This window comes from Pecten maximus, chromosome 8, assembly GCF_902652985.1.
Source record: "Pecten maximus chromosome 8, xPecMax1.1, whole genome shotgun sequence".
Lineage (NCBI taxonomy): Eukaryota > Metazoa > Mollusca > Bivalvia > Pectinida > Pectinidae > Pecten > Pecten maximus.
In genome coordinates, this window is record NC_047022.1 from 11,459,971 (window position 1) to 11,487,018 (window position 27,048).

At 33.6% G+C, this 27,048-nt stretch overlaps 1 protein-coding gene across 1 annotated transcript; it reads right to left on the bottom strand.

Moving 5' to 3' along the window:
* Positions 1-520: 520 nt before the first annotated feature.
* Positions 521-26,173, bottom strand: LOC117333757 (sodium- and chloride-dependent glycine transporter 2-like). Its single transcript, XM_033893179.1, has 14 exons — positions 25,989-26,173; positions 19,729-19,860; positions 19,143-19,369; positions 17,614-17,687; positions 16,444-16,576; positions 14,620-14,754; positions 12,481-12,584; positions 11,931-12,055; positions 11,408-11,523; positions 10,840-10,971; positions 5,289-5,388; positions 2,277-2,377; positions 1,254-1,421; positions 521-834 (listed from the first exon to the last, which is right to left on the bottom strand). The coding sequence occupies exons 1-14, from the start codon at positions 26,119-26,121 to the stop codon at positions 652-654; spliced, it is 1,863 nt and encodes a 620-aa protein (XP_033749070.1). The 5' UTR covers positions 26,122-26,173; the 3' UTR covers positions 521-651.
* Positions 26,174-27,048: the final 875 nt, after the last annotated feature.

Consider the following 27,048-nt stretch of genomic DNA (forward strand, 5'->3'; position numbering starts at 1 on the left):
TATTCAACAATGGTACTTTCTGTCATGATCAACGTTAATATTTTATCCTCGTAGTAATGGTGGTGTTTTATGCTCTTTAATCTCTTTGAAACAGTGTGGTTTTCATTAATTTGAATTTATATTGTATGCATATCAGGGAGTTTGAATTTGCAGATTATTTTCTGTTTTCCTTCTCTAGATAAAGATGTAGGTTATTATATATGGTGTCAGGGTGGCATAGGTCAACAAAGCCTTATGCTAACATGGATGACCTGCCGATAGCCACAATCGCTGATTAACATCTGTACTGACCGACAGATACACATAAGGTTGTAAAACCAATTATTTTATGTCTACAACTTTTTACACCACGTGTTGATCAATTTCCAGTATGTCAGTCGGTAAACAATGCTAAAGAGCTAACGTTAACTTTATGGAACAGTAAGCAAAACAGAAAACTTGTTAAGTTTATTTCGTTTTTAATTATCCATTTTTAGACGTTTTCTGGGTTATTATAACGATTGAAAAAGTAGATATCTTTAAAATATCGTCCCTTTGTTGCCCGTTTCATTAATTTTCGCTAAATATTCAATTTGTTTTTAATTTCCTAACTTCTGGTTAAACTATAATCTTCACAATATTTGTATTTTTGGTGTGAGGGATGCCATTCGTTTACAGCATTGGCACGATCTCCCTGCTTTTATTTATGACTAAGCCCCCCTTGCCCGTCAGGTTAAACCAAAATAGTTGTGACCAGGTGTAGTTCGCTAACTGTTCTGTATCCCTGTGGATGTCCTCAACTTTCTCACATGCTGGTAGCCATTTTTCTGTGTGTCGTGACAGACGTTTGAGCCGCTGTAAATTCAAAAAAAAAAAGAAATAGAAAGAAACTGTCTTCTCTTACCATTTGGACTATATATGGACTTTATATCTAAAAATAACAAAAAAGCATGTCTCGTGTCTCGCACAGTGTTTTAACAAGTAAAGCATAGCTGCTTAATTTACCCCTAAAAGAGAACAATATTGCAACTTTCTTTTTCGTGTTTCAATAGTGTCACAAGTAATTCCAGGTAAATCCAATAAAAATACATAGGAGTCGACGAGAGATAGGACACACAAAACAACGCTTGAGACAATTAATTTGATTGTACTTATTGTCTCTCTCAAGCATATGTTAAATGCTAAGTATTACCAAAACTTTCATTCGTGTTTGTTACGTAACACCCATCCATGACTTTTCAATAAGAAACAATTAAATTTACTCTATATCTTACGTTACACAGCGTTCCTTCTTCATTCTTAACGACCCATACACAGAATATTATGATCGGGAATATGGCCGCGAGAATGAATCCCCATCCTATGGCACGGGCATACACAGGGTAATGATACTCCCCAAATGTTGGTGGTTTGTAAGTAAATATACTAATGAAAAGGAGACACTGTAAAAATATAAATACATTGTAAATACGATATGCATGTAATTAAAGTGTTTGTTATATTAATTAACTCAGTTCTTGAAACATGTATGGCTTTTTTTTTTCTTTTTACAGTACAAATATTAAATTCCTCCAGCAGTATATGCATCTGCATGGAAATATATTCATGTATCTTCAGTCCTGTCACAGACAATTAAAAGAATGTTTAGATTGAAAATGACCACCATACATGGCATATGATGACATTAATGTAAACTCTAAATATATTACAATTTAACAATACAAAAATTGCATAAAATAACACAATCATTAAAACATCTAAAAATAAACATCTCGAATTGACCATGGTACTAAATGACAACAAAGACCTGTAGGGGTTGCCAAACTCCGCCCCACAATACAGGCATGCGAAACACAAACCAATATTGTGAACAAAAATAAGAAGAGAAAAGTAACCAGGGGAGGAAATGATATATAAATATATACATATATTATTATACATAATTATAACTCCGTAATAGTTATTATACATGTATATATATGATTGATAGGAGTTGCCAGGGATTACATGACTATATAATTGAACACGAATTAACTATATGGATGTCAAGTGATGCAATTATTAAATCAAAATGTGTGTCATTTATCAGAATATGTTATCTGTAATGCAAAAACAAAAACAAAAACAAAAAACATTTGAAATAATGTGTTAAAGCTAAACATCTTTTTTAAATGCTTGTAATCTTAATAACAGACTGATGCATCTCTTTAAGAACAACGCATTTAATTAATAACATTATTATATATTGTTATTTTTTTTTTTATTAATGTCTTCATCATAAATTTATAGTAGCTTACCGTAAGAAAAACTGGCATTATAAACGCAATGCTGAAGCGGACAATGGCAGGAAGCGGCCGATTAAGCATCAGTCGGACATCACGATCGATTCTGTGGGTACCTGTAATACGATATATAAAATATATGCAAAAAAAGGTAACGCACTCATAATTTTACTCGCCCGTAAGATAAAATGGTTCGACTAATGCAGTGTGTTATTGGTGTAAGATAACGTGGTTCGAGTAATGCGGTATATTATTGATGTAAGATAAAACGGTTAGATTATTGCAAGGTATTATTGGTGTAAGATAAAACGGTTACAGTAATGCAGTGTATCATTGGTGTAAGATAAAACGGTTAGAGTAATGTAATGTATTATTGGTATAAGATAAAACAGTTAGAATAATGTAGTGTATTATTGGTGTAAGATAAAACGGTTAGAATAATGTAGTGTATTATTGGTGTAAGATAAAACGGTTAGATTAATGTAGTGTATTATTGGTGTAAGATAAAACGGTTAGATTAATGTAGTGTATTATTGGTGTAAGATAAAACGGTTAGATTAATGTAGTGTATTATTGGTGTAAGATAAAACAGTTAGATCAATGTAGTGTATTATCGGTGTTAGATAAAATTATTAGAGTAATGCAGTGTATTATTGGTGTAAGATCAAATGGTTAGATTAATGTAGTGTATTATTGGTGTAAGATAAAACGGTTAGATTAATGTAGTGTATTATTGGTGTAAGATAAAGCTTTTAGAGTAATGCAGTGTATATTTGATGTAAGATTTATTGGTGTAAGATAAACCAGTTTGAGTAATGTAGTGTATTATTGGTGTAAGATAAAATGATTGGAATAATGTAGTGTATTATTGGTGTAAGATAAAACAGTTAGAGTAATGCAGTGTATTATTGGTGTAAGATAAAACGGTTAGATCAATGTAGTGTATTATTGGTGTAAGATAAAACAGTTAGAGTAATGCAGTGTATTATTGGTGTAAGATAAAACAGTTAAATCAGTGTAGTGTATTATTGGTGTAAGATAAAATGATTGGAATAATGTAGTGTATTATTGGTGTAAGATAAAGCGTTTAGAGTAATGCAGTGTATTATTGGTGTAAGATAAAACAGTTAAATCAGTGTAGTGTATTATTGGTGTAAGATAAAACGGTTAGATCAATGTAGTGTATTATTGGTGTAAGATAAAACAGTTAGAGTAATGCAGTGTATTATTGGTGTAAGATAAAACAGTTAAATCAGTGTAGTGTATTATTGGTGTAAGATAAAATGATTGGAATAATGTAGTGTATTATTGGTGTAAGATAAAGCGTTTAGAGTAATGCAGTGTATTATTGGTGTAAGATAAAACAGTTAAATCAGTGTAGTGTATTATTGGTGTAAGATAAAACGGTTAGATTAATGTAGTGTATTATCGGTGTTAGATAAAATTATTAGAGTAATGCAGTGTATTATTGGTGTAAGATAAAGCGTTTAGAGTAATGCAGTGTATTATTGGTGTAAGATAAACAGTTAGAGTAATGCAGTGTATTATTGGTGTAAGATAAAACAGTTAGAGTAATGTAGTGTATTATTGGTGTAAGATAAAACGGTTAGAGTAATGCAGTGTATTATTGGTGTAACTGTCCTTAAAGCATGAACTTATAACTAACAACAATATATGAAGAGTGATAACGACAATCTAGTCATTAATCCATTTAAAGCATAAATACGAAACTTCGTTGTCCAGTCTTTAACTAACGTCCATGAACCAATGCATATATGCGTGCGTGTGTGAGGTAGTTTTAGGAGAAGGAGGAGATATATGTTGGTTTTTTAGATTAATAATTCGCTTTATCATTGGAAAGCATTACAAAAATTCAAGCTATGTTAAATGCGAGAGACATCTTTTATTTTTTTCTCCGACAAAAGTATATCGATTGTCTAATTAATGTTATTGTGTATGTCTCTTTAATGTTGTCCTTTGAAAGATAATGTCGGTTCTTCGTTGACATTACAGCCATGATAGTAGTAATAAAATCGCACTAGGTACACTAGGTACACTAGGTACACTAGGTACACTAGGTACGGTACACTAGGTACACTAGGTACACTAGGTACACTAGGTACACTAGGTACGGTACACTAGGTACACTAGGTACACTAGGTACGGTACACTAGGTACACTAGGTACACTAGGTACGGTACACTAGGTACACTAGGTACGGTACACTAGGTACACTAGGTACACTAGGTACGGTACACTAGGTACACTAGGTACACTAGGTACGGTACACTAGGTACACTAGGTACACTAGGTTCCGGATACGTACTCATTGTCCGCTGTCACCGTTCAATTACAACACTTTATTCAATCGATCAAATTCAATTTAATTAATCACTATTCAGGCGCACAAAACGCTCTCCAAAAGATTAAAGTACATCTGAATTTTTTAAGCGTTTGCAAATCCTTATCTGTTTTTGCACCTGTCCACAATTGCATTAAGAGTTGCAATGCTCAAGTGGAAAGAGTTCTTTTCAAAGCAGTTCTTTCTGAACATTTAATTAAGGTACAAAGCAAATGATATATATTACGAATACGGTCATGCTTTTGAATATAGCTGGAAAACGTCCTTCTAAAGAAAAATCTTTCAATAAACATTAAGATAATGGGTACCACCAGTGCATTGTAATAGGAAAAACTAATCATATTGATCAAACTCGAAACCTTTTCAGTGTCCCGATTCCTTTTTTCCTGGTGTGGCTATCATTGAATTCAATCAATTATTTCAACGTGTTGGAATAACTAAAAATATTAATAATGATAAGAATCGTGAGGGAAGTCCTTCTTAGCCGAAACGTTATTTTTGCTGCGTGTTTCATACAGAATATTGCAAATCAAAAACAGCAATTGTAGACTAGGTCTTGGTCTCAGTTCGCCTTGTAAAGAAGCGTTCCTTCAATATTCCATCTGGTTCAACAAAACGGTTGTTAAATACCTCAAAAGAAATATAAGGTTGCCAGCCAGACTTACCATAAATCCAGCCAAAGATCACACACTCCGCCAAACAGATCAGTGTGACGCTCCAGGTACCTGTGTACCAATTCACCAACAGAAAAATGTAGACTCCGCCCTGTTCAGAAAAAAAAGAATAATTCGGCGTACTGGTCAAGACTATAACAGACTGAAAAGTAAAGTGTATATATAGAAGTTAAGATAGAGTTACCCATGCAGCAAATCAGATTTGATATCATCCAATGTCCCCTAGGAAGTATAGATACAAAAGAGAACACATTATACTGGCGCGCACGTGTTGCCTTGGAGGTAAATAAAACAAGTTTATTAATATCTTTTCAAATGATTCCTAAGTAGGAGACTATGACACTCAATTCTACAATGGAGTTGTTAGGAATAACAAACGATACTCTGGTGTCGAACGCATGCTGCACATTTAGGTTTTCTTTAAAAAAGATTATCAATTTACACTCCGGAATTTTATATTTATACCAATGTACCTAAGATAAAATTGTAAATGAATCAAGAAAACGTCTAAATGTGTAGCTAGGTTTGAAAACCCACAAAACTCGAAAACAAGCCGACCTTGAAAATAAGCCAATGCTGAAAATAAGCATGTAGTTTCTAACAAGCAAAACGTACTCGAAAATACGCCATGTTTGAAAATAGGACCTTTCATGAAAATCAATAATTAGGAAATCAGTATAAATATAAGTGTCAGATAGTGTCTAGAAGGTCGTATTCGTAAAAAAGCGCATTGATATTCCAATACAATTGTTTCTACACTATTGCAACCAAATTATGTAGACATTTTCATCATCGATCTTAGATGTAATTAACAGGAGTTTTGGATTTGTCATTTTTACCATATTGATCAATATCCATGTTTTTTGTAATATGCTAAATCTTGTGACGAAAATAAAGGTAGAACAATTCAGACTTTAGTCGCACTAAAATGACAAACACCTAAGTCGCCTCTTTTAATATGGAATGCGTAACACCAGGGGCTTTATTTTTCTCCATCCAGGAATCTAAATAGTGAATTTATCAAAGATTTATTATACAGGTATGATTCAGGTTAATATTATCTAATGTTCTATCAACAGCTATGGTCATTAAAGACGGGTATGAATTATAAGTCAGTCACGAAAAGGGAAGTATATTCTGAACAGTGATAAAACTGCACCAAAAAATATAATTTATCTTTCGAGGACTCGTCATGATGCTTTAATGTTTGTGTGTGGGCTAAGGGGTATCAAAAGTCTAAAAGAGACGTAAGGGATGCTAGAACAGGCTTTTTCAAACATATATAGCTATGTCAATGACATCACAAAACCAAACTAAAGTTATTTTCGGTAGACTTTGAATGTTAGATAATTTTAAATGGAAATCAAATGCATTCAATATGCATGAATAGTCTTAACTTGTCCCACTTTTGATATGAATATTTGATATGGTATACCATGTTACCTCATGGATGTATCTACTAAGATAAAAAGTAGTTTTCAGTAGTACATGGTGTTTATTTTCAGATAAGTATTTCAAGTATATACTCCTGGTAGTGACATTATCATGAGATATATGTGTAGTTATAGACAAGCTGTAATACGCAATCATATTAACGACTTTATAAACACCCGAACATATGGCACTGAAATCATATCCATATCAGTTTGATTAAAATATGTTATCGTAATTGATTTGAAAATTGACTTTCTGTTGTGACCTTTGACTTTGGAATTTCCCCATACCTGTCTATTGACTATCTGTTGTGACCATTGACCTTGGAATTTCATACCTGTCTGCTGACTAACTGTTGTGACCTTTGACCTTGGAATTTCATATCAGACTATTGACATTCTGTTGTGACCTTTGACCTAGAAGTTTCGTATCAGTGTAAGCTAAGGACGTTTCGTACTGCATACATATAGAGAGATATGTATTATGTACACAATTATGACTAGATAAAGCCATACAATGATTTGACACTTTGGAGTAGCAGTAAATCCGAGAATACAAACTTGTGTCGAACATGTTACAATAATCTATAAACTTACCTCTGAAATGACAACAAAAACTCTTCATTGGTTTTCATTGATTTACATTTACACGTGTCACTGATCTATACTGATGTTAACACGTGTTACTGATTTATACTAATGTTGACACGTGTCACTGATTTATACTAATGTTAACACGTGTTACTGATTTATACTAATGTTGACACGTGTTACTGATTTATACTAATGTTGACATGTGTCTCTGATTTATAGTATGTTATCACGTGTTACTGATTTATACTAATGTTGACATGTGTCACTGATTTATACTATGTTATCACGTGTTACTGATTTATACTAATGTTGACATGTGTCACTGATTTATACTATGTTATCACGTGTTACTGATTTATACTAATGTTGACATGTGTCACTGATTTATACTATGTTATCACGTGTTACTGATTTATACTAATGTTAACACGTGTTACTGATTTATACTAATGTTAACACGTGTTACTGATTTATACTGATGTTAACAGGTGTTACTGATTTATACTGATGTTAACACGTGTTACTGATTTATACTAATGTTAACACGTGTTACTGATTTATACTAATGTTAACACGTGTTACTGATTTATACTAATGTTAATACGTGTTACTGATTTATACTAATGTTAACACGTGTTACTGATTTATACTGATGTTAACACGTGTCACTGATTTATACTAATGTTAACACGTTTAACTGATTTATACTAATTTTAACACGTGTTACTGATTTATACTGATGTTAACACGTGTTACTGATTTATACTGATGTTAACACGTGTTACTGATTTATACTGATGTTAACACGTGTCACTGATTTATACTAATGTTAACACGTGTTACTGATTTATACTAATTTTAACACGTGTTACTGATTTATACTGATGTTAACACGTGTTACTGATTTATACTAATTTTAACACGTGTTACTGATTTATACTGATGTTGCCACGTGTTACTGATTTATACTAATGTTGCAACGTGTTACTGATTTATACTAATGTTAACACGTGTCACTGATTCATACTGATGTTAACACGTGTTACTGATTTATACTAATGTTAACACGTGTTACTGACTTATACCAATGTTAACACGTGTTACTGACTTATACTGATGTTAACACGTGTTACTGATTTATACTAATGTTAACACGTGTTACTGATTTATACTAGTGTTAACACGTGTAACTGATTTATACTGATGTTAACACGTGTTACTGATTTATACTAATGTTAACACGTGTTACTGATTTATACTAATTTTAACACGTGTTACTGATTTATACTGATGTTAACACGTGTTACTGATTTATACTAATGTTGACATTTGTCACTGATTGATAGTATGTTATCACGTGTTACTGATTTATACTAATTTTAACACGTGTTACTGATTTATACTAATGTTAACACGTGTTACTGATTTATACTAATGTTAACACGTGTTACTGATTTATACTGATGTTAACACGTGTTACTGATTTATACTGATGTTAACACGTTAAACTGATTTATACTAATGTTAACACGTGTTACTGATTTATACTGATGTTAACACGTGTTACTGATTTATACTAATGTTAACACGTGTTACTGATTTATACTGATGTTAACACGTTAAACTGATTTATACTGATGTTAACACGTGTTACTGATTTATACTAATGTTAACACGTGTTACTGATTTATACTGATGTTAACACGTTAAACTGATTTATACTAATGTTAACACGTGTTACTGATTTATACTAATGTTGACATGTGTCACTGATTTATACTAATGTTAACACGTGTTACTGATTTATACTAATGTTAACACGTGTTACTGATTTATACTAATGTTGACATGTGTCACTGATTTATAGTATGTTATCACGTGTTACTGATTTATACTAATGTTGACATGTGTCACTGATTTATAGTATGTTATCACGTGTTACTGATTTATACTAATGTTGACATGTGTCACTGATTTATACTATGTTATCAGGTGTTACTGATTTATACTAATGTTGACATGTGTCACTGATTTATACTATGTTATCACGTGTTACTGATTTATACTAATGTTGACATGTGTCACTGATTTATACTATGTTATCACGTGTTACTGATTTATACTAATGTTAACACGTGTTACTGATTTATACTAATGTTAACACGTGTTACTGATTTATACTGATGTTAACACGTGTTACTGATTTATACTGATGTTAACACGTGTTACTGATTTATACTAATGTTAACACGTGTTACTGATTTATACTGATGTTAACACGTTAAACTGATTTATACTAATGTTAACACGTGTTACTGATTTATACTAATGTTAACACGTGTTACTGATTTATCTAATGTTAACACGTGTTACTGATTTATACTAATGTTAACACGTGTTACTGATTTATACTAATTTTAACACGTGTTACTGATTTATACTGATGTTAACACGTGTCAGTGATTTATACAAATGTTAACACGTGTTACTGATTTATACTAATGTTAACACGTGTTACTGATTTATACTAATGTTAACACGTGTTACTGATTTATACTGATGTTAGCACGTGTTACTGATTTATACTAATGTTGACACGTGTCACTGATGTATACTAATGTTAACACGTGTTACTGATTGATACTAATTTTAACACGTGTCACTGATTTATACTAATATTAACACGTGTCACTGATTTATACTTATGTTGACACGTGTTACTGATTGATACTAATGTTGACACGTGTCACTGATGTATACTAATGTTAACACGTGTTACTGATTGATACTAATTTTAACACGTGTTACTGATTTATACAAATGTAAGCACGTGTTACTGATTTTAAGTTATTTTGACACGTGTCACTGATTTATACTAGTGTTGACACGAGTCACTGATTTATACTAATTCTAACACGTGTTACTGATTTATACTAATGTTGACACGTGTTACTGATTTATACTGATGTTAACACGTATTTCTGATTGATACTAATGTTAACACGTGTTACTGATTTATGCTAATGTTGACACGTGTTACTGATTTATACTAATGTTAACATGTGTTACTGATTTATACTGATGTTAACACGTGTTACTGATTTATACTAATGTTATCACGTGTTACTGATTTATACTGATGTTAACACGTATTACTGATTTATACTAATGTAAGCGCGTGTTACTGATTTTTACTAATGTTAACACATGTTATTATTTATATTAATGTTAACACGTGTTACTGATTTATACTAATGTAAACACGTGTTACTGATTTATACTAATGTAAACACGTATTACTGATTTATTATACTAATTTTAACACGTGTCACTGATTGACACTTATATGTATACGTGTGGCAGATTTACATCTTTTTTTGCACGTGTTGATTAATTAGACGTGTGCTGATTGATTTACGTACATGTTTCCACGTTTTACCGATTTGCATACGTGTTGTTAATCTATAACCATATTGAAAAATGTTGCTTATTTTTACCTATATTGACATATTTACCTGTGTTGCCAGCGGTAGGCTGAGAAGAAACATGACCATGCTGACAATTGCGAGCAAAGAGACTCTTCGATTATTTAGAGCCTTCGGGAACATCTCTTCAAGTACCATCAACAGCGGTTCTGTATCTACAACCTGTTTAAGAAAAATAAAACGTAATATATAAAGAATGCCGGTTTATGATTTAGATTAATCATATGATAATATACAAAATGCAAATGTTTTAATTGATACGTTAAATCATTTGTATACGTGGAAAGGCAAAGGTTGTCGCTCCTACGAAATTTATGTGTTGCAACAACGGTGTCGTCGGGAGTTATTTCCCTTCTAAGGCATGGACAAAAAGATAAACAACACAACAAGTACAGGAGGTATTATCATAAAAGATTATAGAAACTTACTATAGTTAACACTTGGGATTAAGTTGTCATTATGATGATTTTACTTCCAAGTTGTACCCACTGAATAATTCCTTTTAATATTATTTTTGGGAGCAAGGAGTGCGAGATTTTGTTTGGCATACATCTGGTATTTACAAAATAAACCAATAATCGTGTGCATGAAGCATTACCATAACATCCAATCCCGGCAGTAGAATGACCAAATAGAAAATAACGCACCAAAGTTGTGGTAAGGGGAAATAACTGAGTGCCTTAGGATAGGCGATAAAACCGATAGAAAAACCACCTGAAAAAAAGCATAAAACAAAAAATAAACATATGATAGTCTCCATAAAGAAACGCTATTTCACACAATGTGGTATGTAGTTGATAAGGATAGAATAGTGTTATCTTCCCTTTGGTTATATAATGCCATTCAACATTTGTGAAATTTTCCCGATCTTTGTTCTAAAATGAATCTGGTTAATAAGTCGTCTTGGTGCTCAAATTGAGAGCTTGACATTTCTGGAATTTCACCTAGAGTTATATAGTTTTATGATATTCTTTAACATGTATCTTCTTATTTTTTCTTGTGTTCACTTATCCACTTTTTCTTTATTTACTTTTTTAGCTACAGTTTTGGTTTGATTGGTTTATTCATATTGTCTGGTTGTTATTGTTATCGATGTAGTGTATCATTACAAAGACCCCTACCTGACGTCATCACGTCTTTTATAGGGACACCAATCTCTTCAGACATCACACCAAGCACGGAAAACACCACGAGACCATTGAATAGTCCGAAGGTCAACGTCGCCGAAGTTGATATAATGGATGCTCTATAAAAACGAACGTAATGCATTAGGAAAGTCAAATAGAACAACACAAACAGATAGAGAGAAAACAAGATTCAAGACTGAAATCTAAATATGAAAGTAATATCGACAGGAACTGAAGATGCGTGACAACTATGGAGGTGAATTTTCTGCCATAAAACGATAAGTGTGTTTTATGTCGCCTTTACTACGATATGGTGGTGAGTATTATGAAGACTGAATTACTCTTCCTGGTGGTGGCATTTTAATATGAAAAAGTGAACAAAAGAAAACCAACGAACTATATAAGGACTTTCATTGCAACTCGACATACAAAAGAATAGAGAAACATTAAAGATATTTACTGGTGATACTTATATTCATAATATATTATGATATTATCAAAGATGAACATCACATGATTTTTTTATCATTATGAAAATATACACCTGAAACAATTTGTCTTGAATTTGTTGTGTGCTCCTATCATCATCAGCCCTCCCCAACCAGGCCCAAGCGTCATGAATGCCTGGAAAGCTGCCTCGGTCCACAACTAAAATCAGTAACATATTATGTACGATCTTGTGTAGTAATTATGTAAATATATGCAATGTATTTTTCTTTTCTTTTATTCTGTTAACGTTTTTATGTCTTTCCGACTGTAAATACTATTTGTCGATCTAAACATATTATAATAAAGGAATATGTCCATTTGCCGTACATTGCCAATATACATGTACAACTTTACCAAACAAAATGAGTTGTCCTATATAATTCTCACATAAATTCCCATTGGTATATTTATATGGAGAACAATGTTCGTGAGGTCACCACTAAATGGCGTTGTTTTGTCTGACGTCACTATAGTTATTGTATTTTTGACGTCACGGAGATTCGTGCTACCGGATTAAAAAATCCCATTGATTAAATTATACTCGCAACAATTTATGTACTGTACTTGTGTAGTAGAGAAGGTGAATATCATTTCTAATGCATATATTGATTAATATTGTTGAAATAAAGTTGAAGCTTTTTTGTGTATGTTCACGGACCATATTTTTTAGCCGGGAACAGTTGCGTTTAGCTGTGACGTCACAAGAACAAGTCCTATGGACAGAGAGAAATTTAAGGATTGATTGTCAATTTTGTTGCTTGCATGGACTGATGAAGGGAAGTGAACCTCGTGCAAATGAAGTGAACTGCGAAGCAGTTCATGTACCATTTGCACGAGGTTCACTTCCCTTCATCAGTCCATGCAAGCAACAAAATTGACAATCAATCCTTATATTTACGTTAACCAAATTTAAAACTTCGCCACCAGATTGCAAAATTCGGTCGCAACAGTGTGACGTAAGTGCGTCACTTTGTAACATTGTTATACTTATCGTACATGTGTGCACAGTAGTGGAACAGCAGACAGTCAACTATTCTCGTCGCCAAGGCAACACAAAATATAGTGCCATACACGTTTTGATTATTACGATGTTGATACACATAGATACGATATTTTCAAGGTAAAATTTTCATTTATAACAAATATTTATGATATTGTATAATAAAAACTTAGCAATACCCATATAAATACGAATTTAAAGTGCATTGTTGACAGTATAGTATGTGTGTGATTTGGTCACTCGAGACACAGGGACTCGGTTAAAAAAATGACGTGATGCAGTCTAATAACTGGGATATTCATAGCTCGAGAAAAAGTGTAACAATGTGGATTTTAGTCGCAGGTTAGCTGGTGATGTACATGGTGTTCTTGAAATATTGGATTTCATTGTCGCACTGGCGTTTTGGGATGTAAATTCTGATAATAGTAAGTAAAGAAACATTGATTTGAAAATTGGCGGTATTCGACGGCCGGAAACTTGTGTCCTCCATATGTTTAGATTGAGTCAAAATACGACAATAATGTGTCCCTGTTCTCGATATAGCATGCTTCTGCTACCAGTCTGTTTTGTGTTGTTAAATAGTGTTAAAATTGAGGTTTATTTTCTGTGACCACTAAAATGGTATCAAGGCATGGCATTCGAGATACAGCTAACGTTAGACCTACTGCGCTACGTAGGTCATGAGCTCAGTGCTATCGGGGGTGTCAGTGTTCTGTCAGATCCTGTTTTCTAAACTGTCTGCATTATACTGTCATTTTTATTAGCACATAAAGCGGCTATTCCACTTGTGTTTATATACGTTTATAACAATGTTAAACAATTCACAAAATGAAAGTGCATTCAAGTCTGTGGCGGTACAGAACTCGATCGCCATTGTAAATTCAGTGAATGTATTCACACGCCGGCAACAAAGTGATTCGTCTCTCAGAACAGAAGCACGCGACCCAAAATCTTCAACGGGAAATGAAGTGAAATGAGTTTACTATGTTCATTGAGGCGGAGCGAAGTAAAAATGTAAATATTTGACTATGAATACGATAAAAATAGCACAGGTCGAGTATTATCAGCTTTTATTCTCACATGATTGCAGTAAAATTAATCATAACGCGCCTAAGTTTGTTGATTTATTTGTTTGCAACTGCGCGTTATGATTAATTTGTCCTCTGAGAAATTCTTAAAAGGCTTAATTGATACCTGTGTGTTAGCTAATTTAGTGACGTCAGTTGACACAAAATACAGCATTCCTTTAGTGGCACCAGGAAGGGTCAGGGCTCGTATCCATATCACCAGAATCAGGCACACAGGTAGAAGGGCAGTTACATACATTACCTGTAGGTCAGACATGATGATAATAATTGTTTGACATACAAGGAGGGGTATTGTAGACTATTGTGAATTATGCACTAGGCATATTTTCCTGTGTTTTGAAACCACAAGTTAAAACCAATTTATCATTTTTAAGCCATTTGAATTCGTTTCTGACGCATTTGAAACTGTCCAAATAACAGAAACTTAACTCTTTTTTCATTTATTTTATCGTTTGGCTATGCATGTACATTTTGTATGCTTATTTGTTTTTGACTAAATTTCTTTCATATTCTGTCGTTAAAAATATTTTTTCTAGATATGAGGTTACCCACATTTCCGTTCGAAAATACCATATACGAGGGATGATTGATGTGCAGTGAGCCTCATATTGAGAGAGGTACTCAAGGATGTTCTTAAGTCCTACTATTCTCTGAATATATAGAGCCATATACCCAATGACTAGTCTCATTTGGTCAGTTTATATTGACGAGAGCCATATACCCAAGGACTAGTCTCATTTGGTCAGTTTATATTGACGAGGTAGTAAAAGTAAACAAGACAAGCGGCTTTTGCAAAATGGACAAAATCGGTGAAAGAGCAATGATCCAATATCTCCATAAAAAGACTGAACACCTAAAGATATCAATAATGATATTGTAGCAACACTAGGGGAAAATACCCCTTCTTATGCTACAGTGAAAATGTGAGTGGCGGAATTTAAGCGCGGCCGACAGAGCCTTGAGGATGACCCCCATCCTGGAAGGCCTGCCAATGTTGCAACCCCAGAAATAGTCAATAAAATTCATGAAATTGTTATGACTGACAGACGAGTCACAGAAAAATATATAGTCAGTAGAATTGGCATTTCACAGGAAAGGGTGCATTCCATTCCGAACGAGGATCTTGTAATGAGAAAGTTTTATGGGTACCAAGGCTTCGGACAGTTAATCAGGAGCACACCTGGCGCACATTTTCGCGTGCTAATCTTAATATGTCTGAGGAAGATCCTGCCAATTTTCTTCAGATATTTGTCACTATGGATGAAACATGGGTCCATAATTTTAACCCAGAGGCCAAACAACAATCGAAACAATGGAAGCACCCTGGCTCCTCCGCCAAAGAAGGTAAAGACTGTTCCATCAGCTGGGAAGGTTATGGCCTCGGTTTTCTGGGATGCAGATGGTATTCTGCTGATAGATTATCTCCAAAAGGGACAAACAATCAATGCCACATACTATGTTTCACTCCTGAGGCAGTTACGGGAACATTTTAAACTTAAGCGCCACGGAAAGCTCACTAAATGTGTGTTATTCCACCAGGACAATGCTCATGTTCACAAGTCCGTCATTGACATGGACGCCATTCACGATTGTGGCTTTGAATTGATTGAGCATCCGCCTTATTCACCTGGTCTCGCTCCATCATACTTTCATCTATTTCCAAAATTGAAAACAGCTATTTCCGCCACCCACTTTCGATGATGACGTCATACATGCAGTGGATCACTTTCTAAACAGACAAGAAATGGAGTTCTATAAAAGTGGCATTGAGGCCCTTGAACAAAAGTGGCAAAAGTATATAGATACTAAAGGCGATTATGATTAAAAGTAATACAATATTTCCGGTAAAATTCAGATCCTTCAAAATGAGGCTCACAACATATCAATCAGCCCTCGTGTGCCTTAGGATGAAAAACAAATAAATACATACCTTGCCTATACTTTTGACACTCTTTACCATGCTAAAAGCACTTAGTATTCTTATCACAAGTAGATAAATCACACAAATAACACTGATGGACCCAAGGTGATCAAATCCGTCCGATATTCTCAGAATCCGATACCTGATGGAGGAAAATAGACGAAAAATTAAAAAAAAAAAAAAAAAATCCTTTCATTCGAAATGTAATTTGAATACATATCTATCCTAGTTTATTTGCATTGTAAACGATTCAAACTATTTTTTCTGTACTCAGGATCAGCTCTTCATCGTCAAGGATTTTTTTATTCTGAAAATTAAAAGAGATTCAGGATCCAATTAATTGAAATTATTAGCACTTCTCCGCACTTTTTATCAAAATCATATCTATTTGGTGTGTTAGTTTATGTTTACAGCTGACCTTAGATATACACATCTAACAGCCCCAGGATTGCAATCTTATATTCAAGAGCCGTCCATTAATCCATTAGCAAAGGTAAAGCACGTGGGAATTGCTGAACAATATGCTTATTTATCTACCCCCCAGCGCGAACCGGGGAAGGACTTTGATTTTGCTTTGCGTCCGTCGGTCCTTACCCTATCTTGTCAGAGCTCTTCTACACTGCTAGGCACTGGAACTCCGTGCTTGTGGTGTTGATTCACTATGTGACATGTCGGGTATCAAAACTACCTCACTCTAACCTATGTTTTGACCTTCAATCTACATCGAAGAAAAGTCTGACCCGGCTATATCTCCAGTACCACTTATCACTGGAACTTCATACTTTGGGTATGGGCTCACCCTATTCGTTACAAAGTTATCATCTTTATGTGCATTTCTAGCATATAATTTCACATCCCTTGGGGTACTGTATTTCGCTGCATGCCTTGTTATTTATTACATGTTTTATATAAATGACAAGAGTCTGATTATAAACAACCTGAACATTTTTTCCCTATTCGAATACTTGTTGCATAAATCAAAATTTTTACGTCCTGTTACCCTTCATATATTAAAATATTGCGTATCCAATGTATTTTGAATGCTTAAATTGACTTTAATCTAAAATGTAAAAGGGATATATATTATGAATGTTTTGGCATGATAAACAATGTCTGTGTATTTTGAATAAATCATTACACTTATGTATTCTTCTATAACAATGAATGACCATAACTTACAGCCAAAATTCATTGACGGAGTCCACGGGATGACGAAAAGCGCTGTTATTCAACATCGTTGAAGATGCATTGTTCTGAAAATAGATATAACAGATATATGTTAATATATGTTACATTTTTATTCGTTTTTACGTATTTTAAGCACAAAGTACACCACCCTTTTCAATTTACATACCCTAAGATATAAGGTACAACACTCTTGGTTGGACAATAGGAGACACTCATTTGGATTAGAAATGTTATAAACTGGAAAAGTTTACCGATTGCGCCAACATGAACGCCGTCGTACGCATTAAAATGTTGAACAGTCTTAGAAAGGAATAGAAATTAAGCTAAACCCTGACTGCAATGAATTATGATAAAGCAACAGCGGGATTATGAATCTTGGAACATATCCGTCCACGACATTTTTAACTTCTTGGATTTTTTTTTTTTTTTTTTTTTTTTCCAATCGCTAGCGGTTCCTGCATTTTCCTAAAATTCAGTGAGCGTTAATATACCTATAATTCGAAACGGAAATGAGTTATATTTACATCGCCACCCCTTACCTTACACGAAAAAAATGATCGCGACTGAAAATTAAATGGAAAATATTTCCCAAACCTTTTTAATGCAACTTCGCAGAACATATCATAATGCGTGCACCCGATCCTGCGACAGAAACTTTTCACGTCCTTTCTTTCTTAATGGAGACTTTGAAATAAAGTTCCTGAAAAATAACTATTGTGCCAACCATTTTATCTGATGCATTATTCTCGTCTAATGATGCAGTTAAGCACAGTTAAATAATCACCACCATTATTTATTAATATAATTGGCAACAGGTGTTTATCGCGTCATAATGCGAATACGGTGTCATAAAAGATATGGCTGTGTCGCCTAAGAATCCATACTCATTTCGGTCCATAGCATAGCTTATAAAACTGTCACTAAAGGTCAAAGAACAAATTCGTGCTATCAACGTCTCGTCTTTAATATTTAATATTTTGTATCCACATAATAGTTTTTGGTAGGCTTGTGATTCAGGACATGACATTATCTATATTCATAGGAATGTATAAAAAAAATTAATCTGTAATACAACCCGGCAGGAAAATATGGAAATCTTACCTGGGTGTGATGTGATCATATAATATATATGAGTTTGAAGGGCTTTTTCAAAAGTTTCGTGATATTTCTAACATAACATGGAGGTAATTTATTATTTATTATTTTCATCTTGCTGTAGTTTGTACCAGTGAACACATCTTGCTTCCTTGATATTGCATGAAATAACGCAACAAGATTATGCCATGGGTACAATATATACGAAGACTCGTGGCGTTTTCAGAATAAAGTTTATGTTGCCCTTTCTCTATTTGCTGAAAAAACAACCAAACAAAATAATAATACGTAGTGCCTCGATATGTTTAACGTAAACTTATACATAGCTTTGTAGGGTTTATATGTTATATGCAAAGACTTTACAGTAATAAAAGTAATTGAATATCGCATTGCGTCCCATCTGCATATGTATAAATCATATTTACCATGATGTTGTAGTTGCTCGTGTTGTTGTTGTTGATGCTGGCATACATGGCTGTATCTCCTTTCGACCCATCTTTATGACAAACAGGGGTGTTCCAGTCATTGTCACAGTTTGCCCAAGGCAGGACTGTCTTAAACGAGTTCACAAAATAGTCAAATGCCCAGACTTCAAGGATGGCTGCGTTGACGCCACTTAAACCATTGATGACAGCAATGGCAATACTTACTCCTGTTAACAAGTTATCTGAAATTATCTACGGCACGGTGTTTTTTTTATTTTATATATTGAGATTTCGGAGTAATATACAAAACATTTAATGGTTCTTACACGCAACCCCATTTACCACATAAGGGTATGTGTATAAAATTTCCATTACCTTCCATTGATGAAAATTCTTATTTAAATAAATTCACTGATTGCTGGCTTTACCATTTTCACTCTTTAAATGTAACCATCACAACATACTATCGGAGTAATTCTTTGTTTGTGGACTTTGATACAGAAGTCAAAACGAACGATCATAGCTAGGTATTCGTATTATTGATAGCATGAGACGAGAAGTTGATCTACTTATGTATCTTACTTACCTCTCAATAAAGGACATATATCCCAAAACCGCCATGGTCCTTTTCCCGAGTACTGAGACAGGGCCAGCTCTAGGAAGTACAAAGGAAGCCCACACACCAGCATCAGTAGGATGTAGGCGATAATAAAAGACCCTGTGTAAAAAAAGAATTTTCAATAAATGATACTAATAACAAAACGTTAAATTATATTCACATTTCTGATTCTTTATGAATCCCTAGCAAAAGAAATTGCATTTATATAACTATGAACAATTGGTCTGTGTCGAGCTATATAAGTGTCACAGGGTTATATTTTATGTAAAATCATTGTATGTTATATTTCATGGAATGTGCATCTTTAATGTACTGTTGGTATTTGTTTGGTGTGAGAAACCTTAATAGGAATGAAAGGAATGTGAGTATGTATGACATGTGACCTGACATGGACAATTTCATTGGACAGTTTTTACCTGTATTGCATGTTTTTAATCCTCTTAGTATTTCAAATCACTTCTCTTCTGGCGCTCTAGCTGAAAACAATCTGTAGAAGTCAGAGCCTAAATTATATTGAAGATCTGGTGAGTTTTTACTTTCATTTGATACTATTTTGTAACTAAGTATATATTAATGTTGTATTATAAAACAACATGTAATATCATGTTTTAATAAGTATTTTGAAAAGATCTGTGTAGAAAACATATCTGGTACTTTGTCAGAAGTTATGTGCTTCATGTATGTTTAATTGGAATTGATAGATATCATAATACAATATATTTTGTATATGACCTTTTTATTTGTATATATATTAGACCAGATTATTCATTGATTACAGCTGGTGATTACTTGTGAATCTGGTTGGTGGTAATGAATAATGTTCCGGAAACCTCCGCATGATATGTGGGGTGAGTTGTAGTTCTGGTTGTTTTAATTGTATGAATTGTACAGTACATTATGTACATGGTGATTTTGTCTGTAGGAAAATTACCAATGTTTTATATATATTAATAGTAATGTAAGTGATAAAGGTAGGGATAATTTCCTAATTTGATATTTGTATATCTATTGTGTCTAAATAGTGAATAACTAATTTGATATATTCTAGTTATCGATATGTGTATTCTAAAAACATAAATGTATTAGTATTTGGTTCTGTTAACGTATTTATAACAGAAATTGTGTCATCTCTTTGTTATCGGTTCAAATATGTTACATGTAAGAGTTATGTCCCTTGATTGTCATGTCTGTAGTTTAGTATGTATGTGTGTATGATTAGTATTTCTTGTAATTGTAGGGTTTTATTAATGGATAATAAAACTACCATGAACAACAAAGTGGCATTGGATTATATATACCCACACCTGTAACATAAGGAATGCACACAAACATTGAGGTCAACTAAGACGAATATCAAGTGATCTATTCTAATCGCATTTTGTCCGTCGTCGTGCATCGTCCGTTGTCAGTCGTGCATCATGCGTCCGTAAACAATTTACATTTTTCTGATTAGAAATCCCAGAAACCTTTCATGGCCAGAGGTTAACCAAAATTGTGAATAATAAGGTCCCAAACCAACAGGGGCCTAAGGGGCGAGGCAAAAAGGGTCAGCTTGACTGACATTTCAAAAATCTTAAGAGCCAGATGTGGTTGAATGGTAATGCATTTTTGGAATTATAAATACATATATTAAACGCAGTGGAAGTTTTATCATTAATGCTAATTTTGATGCGTTTTTCATACATATTAACAATATCATGGCGTTTTAAAAAGTACTTTTAGAATCATAGACACACCTTTTCAAATGCCTCGACATTTGTAATATGAGGCGCTGGTAATGGAAATCTGGGTAATATTTGTGATTTTTGTGTCATTCTATGGTAGAAATGTGTTATATTTTTAATACCATTTAAACATAAAGATACACTTGAACATGTTTTCATATATAAATATGTATAATGTATACCAGCCAAAATTAAATTTTAAAAATATAAATTATGCAGAATGTTTATTTGTTGTTGTGTGGTCACGTACTAAGCGTGTCTATAGAAGGTTCATAGTAGTGTTCTGATAGAATGCATGAATAAACCTGTTTATATATCAAATAAAACATTTAACTGGATATTGTGAACACAATTCAAATAATGCTTTTATATTTATTCTTGGCAAATTTGCATCAACTGCTTATTAAAATGATCAGATTAAATCTTAAGGAGCACAAAGGATTGTACAAAACCCTCGATATTAGCATTGGGGAATCACAAAATATATGACAGACAGAAATGTTAAGATCTAGATTTGGAGGCGCATTGGGGAAGTGTCTTGAAAACAACACGGAGAATACGGGTTCTTAATCAAACATTTACAAGAATATCACTAACAATGCTAACAACAGCCGTGGTTTTTAATTTATCTATCGATATTTTTATTTCTATGCAGTAACTTCAGTGTCAAATCAAAATATGTCAGTTATACTAAAACGCATCTTTTCAATATAATAGTTTGCTTAATAGACGTCGAGTGCTGATAGAAAAAAAGAAAAATGTGGGATTAAGAAATCAATATGGTGATTATTATCGTCTACATTACGATCCTACTAATTCAGTCCCGCGGGTGATATGTGATGTGAAGCGTGACGTGCTCGATACTCAAAACATAAATAGTAGTTCTGATGTTATTGTTAGCAACATATAAGGAGGTATACAGGATGTGGAAGTGACGTCACATATGTGAGGGAAGTTGCGCAACAACAGATTTTGTAGGTGGAATGACGTCACATACAAATGTACGTGATCATGTGTTGTTCGTAGATTCCTACGACTGGTTGTGCGATAACAGATTTCGTATGTGAAAGTGACGTCACATAGGCGGTCATAATTTTTCGCGGTTGATGAAATTCCTTTCATTGTGAAAAATGTGAAAACGACGACTCTCAATGTTACGGGTACATTGATACATGTGTATAGATACGAAGAAATTGTACATCAAAAGTCAGGCTTTTATTTAGGACTGTCGTGTTCTTCTCCTGATATTTTTCATTGCTTCAAATTTGAGCAATTTGCTGTTCGTGTCGTTTAGGGTAAAACCACTGATCTTTTTTTTTTCCTTTAAACGTCTTATATGAATGTTGTTTCGAATCCGTCCCACTACGAAATGTAGACCTAGTATACAATAATATCCCTTCATCAGTTTCGAATCATGATATGGAAACAGAATGTTACATTACAAAACTATTATTTTGATATTTGGAATGGCTCTGTAATTTTAAGAATACAGAATGTATTCTATTACATGGTGTTTTGATCTCATAGTCTTAATGCAGAATGACAAATATGATGAAACCTAAATTCAATTTGTGTAAAAACAAGAAAAACCTCATTTATAACATGTTCAACAAAAGCATGTTAACTAGAAAATGAGCTTAACAAAGAAAACTTTCTGTCTGAAGAACAATTACATCATTGAGCAATCACAAACACCATGGACGTCAACCACAATTATGTTTAAAATGTCATAATGCCATGTAACAGTACAATGTTCTTTGATATCTTAGATTGAAATTTTAAAGTTGGAAATTGAGAAAATTAATTAACATGGATTTCTGTTATTTGCATAGCATCGTCGAAGACACAAACGCTACGCTTTTATCGATTGAAGAAAAGATTTTTTCTTGAATCACAAGAATTCAGTATCAAATAAACGAAAAACTTATCTTGCTTCATGATAAATGAAATTTGTGTTTGTTTTTTTATAGTAGCCTTATATTTATTTGTCTGGATTAGGGAAATGACGTATGTTTTGTTGCCCTCTATCACACCTCTTAGATTGTGTACGTATGTACGTACACATATTTGACTTGTATTTGAGACAGTGTGGTCAGCGAGATAAAGTACATCGATGTTTATGAATATTTGATACATGCAGAACTGAACGATGGTTATAAAACCACGTATTTCTAATAAAATCTTTTTTTTCAAAATGCAAATTCATGCGAGTCAGGTATTAAGATAAACATGAATAAAAACCTTTGATGCAGAACGCAAAAATATAAGCAAACATCTTAAATATTTATTTTTACTGCATATTTTCGGATAACTAATAGTAGGTTTTATTATGTTCTTAGTACGTTGTGTAATCACACAACTATATATAATAATGTTTTTGTGAACAGAGGGACGTATTTCAAGTATATTATTTGACTCTTGGTGTTAATAAAGTGGTCCCCATGATTTGGCTACCAGCGCCCACATACTCCCCAAAAAAAGAAAACGGCAAATGCCGTCAAAACAGAAAGTCAGAGGTGGCAAGATTAGACCAAGGTAAATCACGTGACAGTCGATATCTAATCAATTGTTTAGTTCAATGAGGTTGATTAGACTCAATCGTCATCTATGACACATATATAAAGTCTAGGTAGGTACAAAATCATTCTAGCGAAACCACTAGGTATATGGTCTCTATATTTGTACCATTCTATTGTTCATACACAAATTCCTAAGGTCTATGCACATGTACCGTTGATACACGTTAGAAAAGTATCTCTGAAAGATTGAAAGTCGTCAGTACTTATAACGAATCAGCGAAACCCATTGGTACTGTACTACTGAAAGTTCTTACGAAACATATTGGGAAAGTAATTGTTTTGCATTGTTCCTTTTGAATTTCTATCTATGGTGGCATATTTCTGCCATCGAGTTGCCGACTTACGACATAAAGATGTCGACATATTTCCGAGAAGATGTTGACATCATAAAGAAATATGTCGACATAAACCGAAAAATATGTCGACTTATTAGCTTAATTGCCGAGATAATAACACCGTGATAACTATTTGGGAAGATTGAAACTCGGCTTTATATCGCATGGTGGCATATTTCTGTCAGCCACTTCCTAGATAATTATCACGGCCATATTATCTCGGTAAGTAAACTATTAAGTCGACATATTTTACGGTTTATGTTGGCATATTTTTTAATGATGTCGACATATTTAAGTCGTAAGTCGGCAACTCGATGGCAGAAATATGCCACCATACCTGCGAAAACCTGACTTCTTTTTTCAAAGGTATACATGTGACCAACTACTACGTATCGTCCCTTCCACTTACGAAACCCGTTATTGCGCAACCTCCGGTAAGTCAATTCCACCTAAAAAATCTTTCATCACTGAGACTTATAACACATATGTTTAGGTTAGTTAGGTGGTGTAATTTTCATTCATACTAAGGAAATACATCAGAGTATGTTTGAACAAGTACAAACCTATCACCTCAGGTCATCAGAGACGGATCGGTAGATTTTCTATATAACTACAACATCGCAGGCATTCTAGCGAATCGCACTAGGTATATGGTGTATTGTTATATACAATTTCCTCATGTGTATACACATGAATCAATGATACTCGTAACAGTCGTCGGAAAATTCGTTTTTCATCAACTGCGAAAACTTTTTTCATATGAACCCATGATCACCTACATGTATATGACATCACTTCGACCTACGAAATATGTTGCTGCTAAATTAACGGTACCTATGTGACGTCACTTCCACCTACGAAATCTGTTGTTGTATAACTTCCGGTACCTATGTGACTTCTCTTCTACCTACGCAATTTCTTTTTGTGCAGCTTCCGGTACCTATGTGATGTCTCTTCCACCTACGCAATCTCTTATTGTGCAACTTCCGGTACCTATGTGACGTCACTTCTACCTCCTGTGTGGCTCTTATATGATGCTATTGTTATAATTTTAATGACGCATAACATCAATCTGATTAAAATCAGCTGTTACATGGCTACGTTTTGCATAGTAAACGTAGCCATGTAACAGCTGATTTTAATTAGATTGGCATAACATCAACTGGATTTGACCTAGATTGTGTACGGCGGATGTCATCGATAAATCAGAAGACGTTTACCTTTCTGTGACATCTGGTCCTATTTCTCCTTCACGTTTTAAAGTTTCTGTGTTTTGTTCCTACTTGCCCCTTTTTATCGATTATGATATATTCGTAAGTTTATAAGACTAAACAAGAAGAGTCTTGGGCATAATTACGTATTCATGAAAAACTGGCATGCAAATGTTTGTAAGAAATATTGGAGAGTAGTCGACATAACATATCGTAATGCAAGTATTGCTTGAATGCATTCATCTGGCGTAGTAAAGTCCTGTATTAAACATTGATTAAGTATATGATACAAAACTTTTACGCCTGGATAATTTGGGTATAGTATTAAGTGTCTGTTTCTTTTCGATGCACATGACTTATACAGGTTTTTACACCTACCCCCTCCGTTCCTGTATGTAAGGTACGGGACTCTCCAAAATTCCGGCATGCCAATGGAATAACCGAGGAGGGCCACAACAAATTCCAGCCGGGATGTCCATTTCACGCTAGAAGCACTATTGGTATTCTCCATTTCGAGGTATGTAAGACTCTCCAGAATGTTACCTGTATTTTGTTCTACAATCACGTCGTAAAAAGATATTATACACCTCAGCACATTTCAGAAATTATTCCTGTCTACAAATAATAAAAGCATAGGACGTCTGACAAATAATACCTTCTAGAGCGTACTGTCTCGCCACGTGTTACGGTTGTGAATATTTATATCAGAAGTAATGCCGCGTTATTGTTGCTGCCATATTTGTAGATACCACTTCATAGATCAGAGGACTAAACATGATGTTGAATTGTTAATAAGATATCCATGATACACTAGTATACTTTGTCGTATAGGATCGCATTCCCACATTTCTATCATTATTGATATCTAACACCAATGATAGTAACTTCAGTTACAGTGAATATTTCAAATTTAAAGTACATGAATTGGCTCTATGGCATATATGTTTTTATTTCAAATTAAAAATTCTTCTGTACTTCCTTATTTCTACATCGTTGATATTGCCCATATGCCTTACGATAGGATCATCTCATTTTCACCTCAAGAGGATTTAGGATAATTAACATGGGATTTAGGATAGAAATATCATTGATTATCTAGGATATTCAACACAAGATTTTTGACAAAAACATAATTTTTTACTTGAAATTTTCTTTAAAAGAACAAAAAAGTTCAACGATTTCTGCAGCAATATTATTAAACAGGCTCAAACATCTGCTGGTATTCTAAAATGGAGTGACGATTTTGACTTTGATGAACAGGAGTGGAAAAATATACTAAGAATTCCATTAACTATTACAAAAAGTTCTAAGCTTCAGCTGGTAACAAACACTTTTCTTTTCAATATTTAATTCCTAGTCATTTATGCATACTTCGTCAGAAGGTATTGGAGACAATCGCTCACTGTTTATGGAAGTGAATAGAGGTACAGCTTTGTTT

Coding starts and splice junctions, on each gene's coding strand:
- LOC117333757 (XM_033893179.1), bottom strand. CDS start 26,121: ATGGAGAATACCAATAGTGCTTCTAGCGTGAAATGGACATCCCGGCTG. Junction 17,688..19,142: donor CGAGCAACTACAACATCATG/GTAAATATGATT, acceptor ATCTATTTTCAG/AACAATGCATCTTCAACGAT. Junction 14,755..16,443: donor GTGTCAAAAGTATAGGCAAG/GTATGTATTTAT, acceptor TCTGACCTACAG/GTAATGTATGTAACTGCCCT.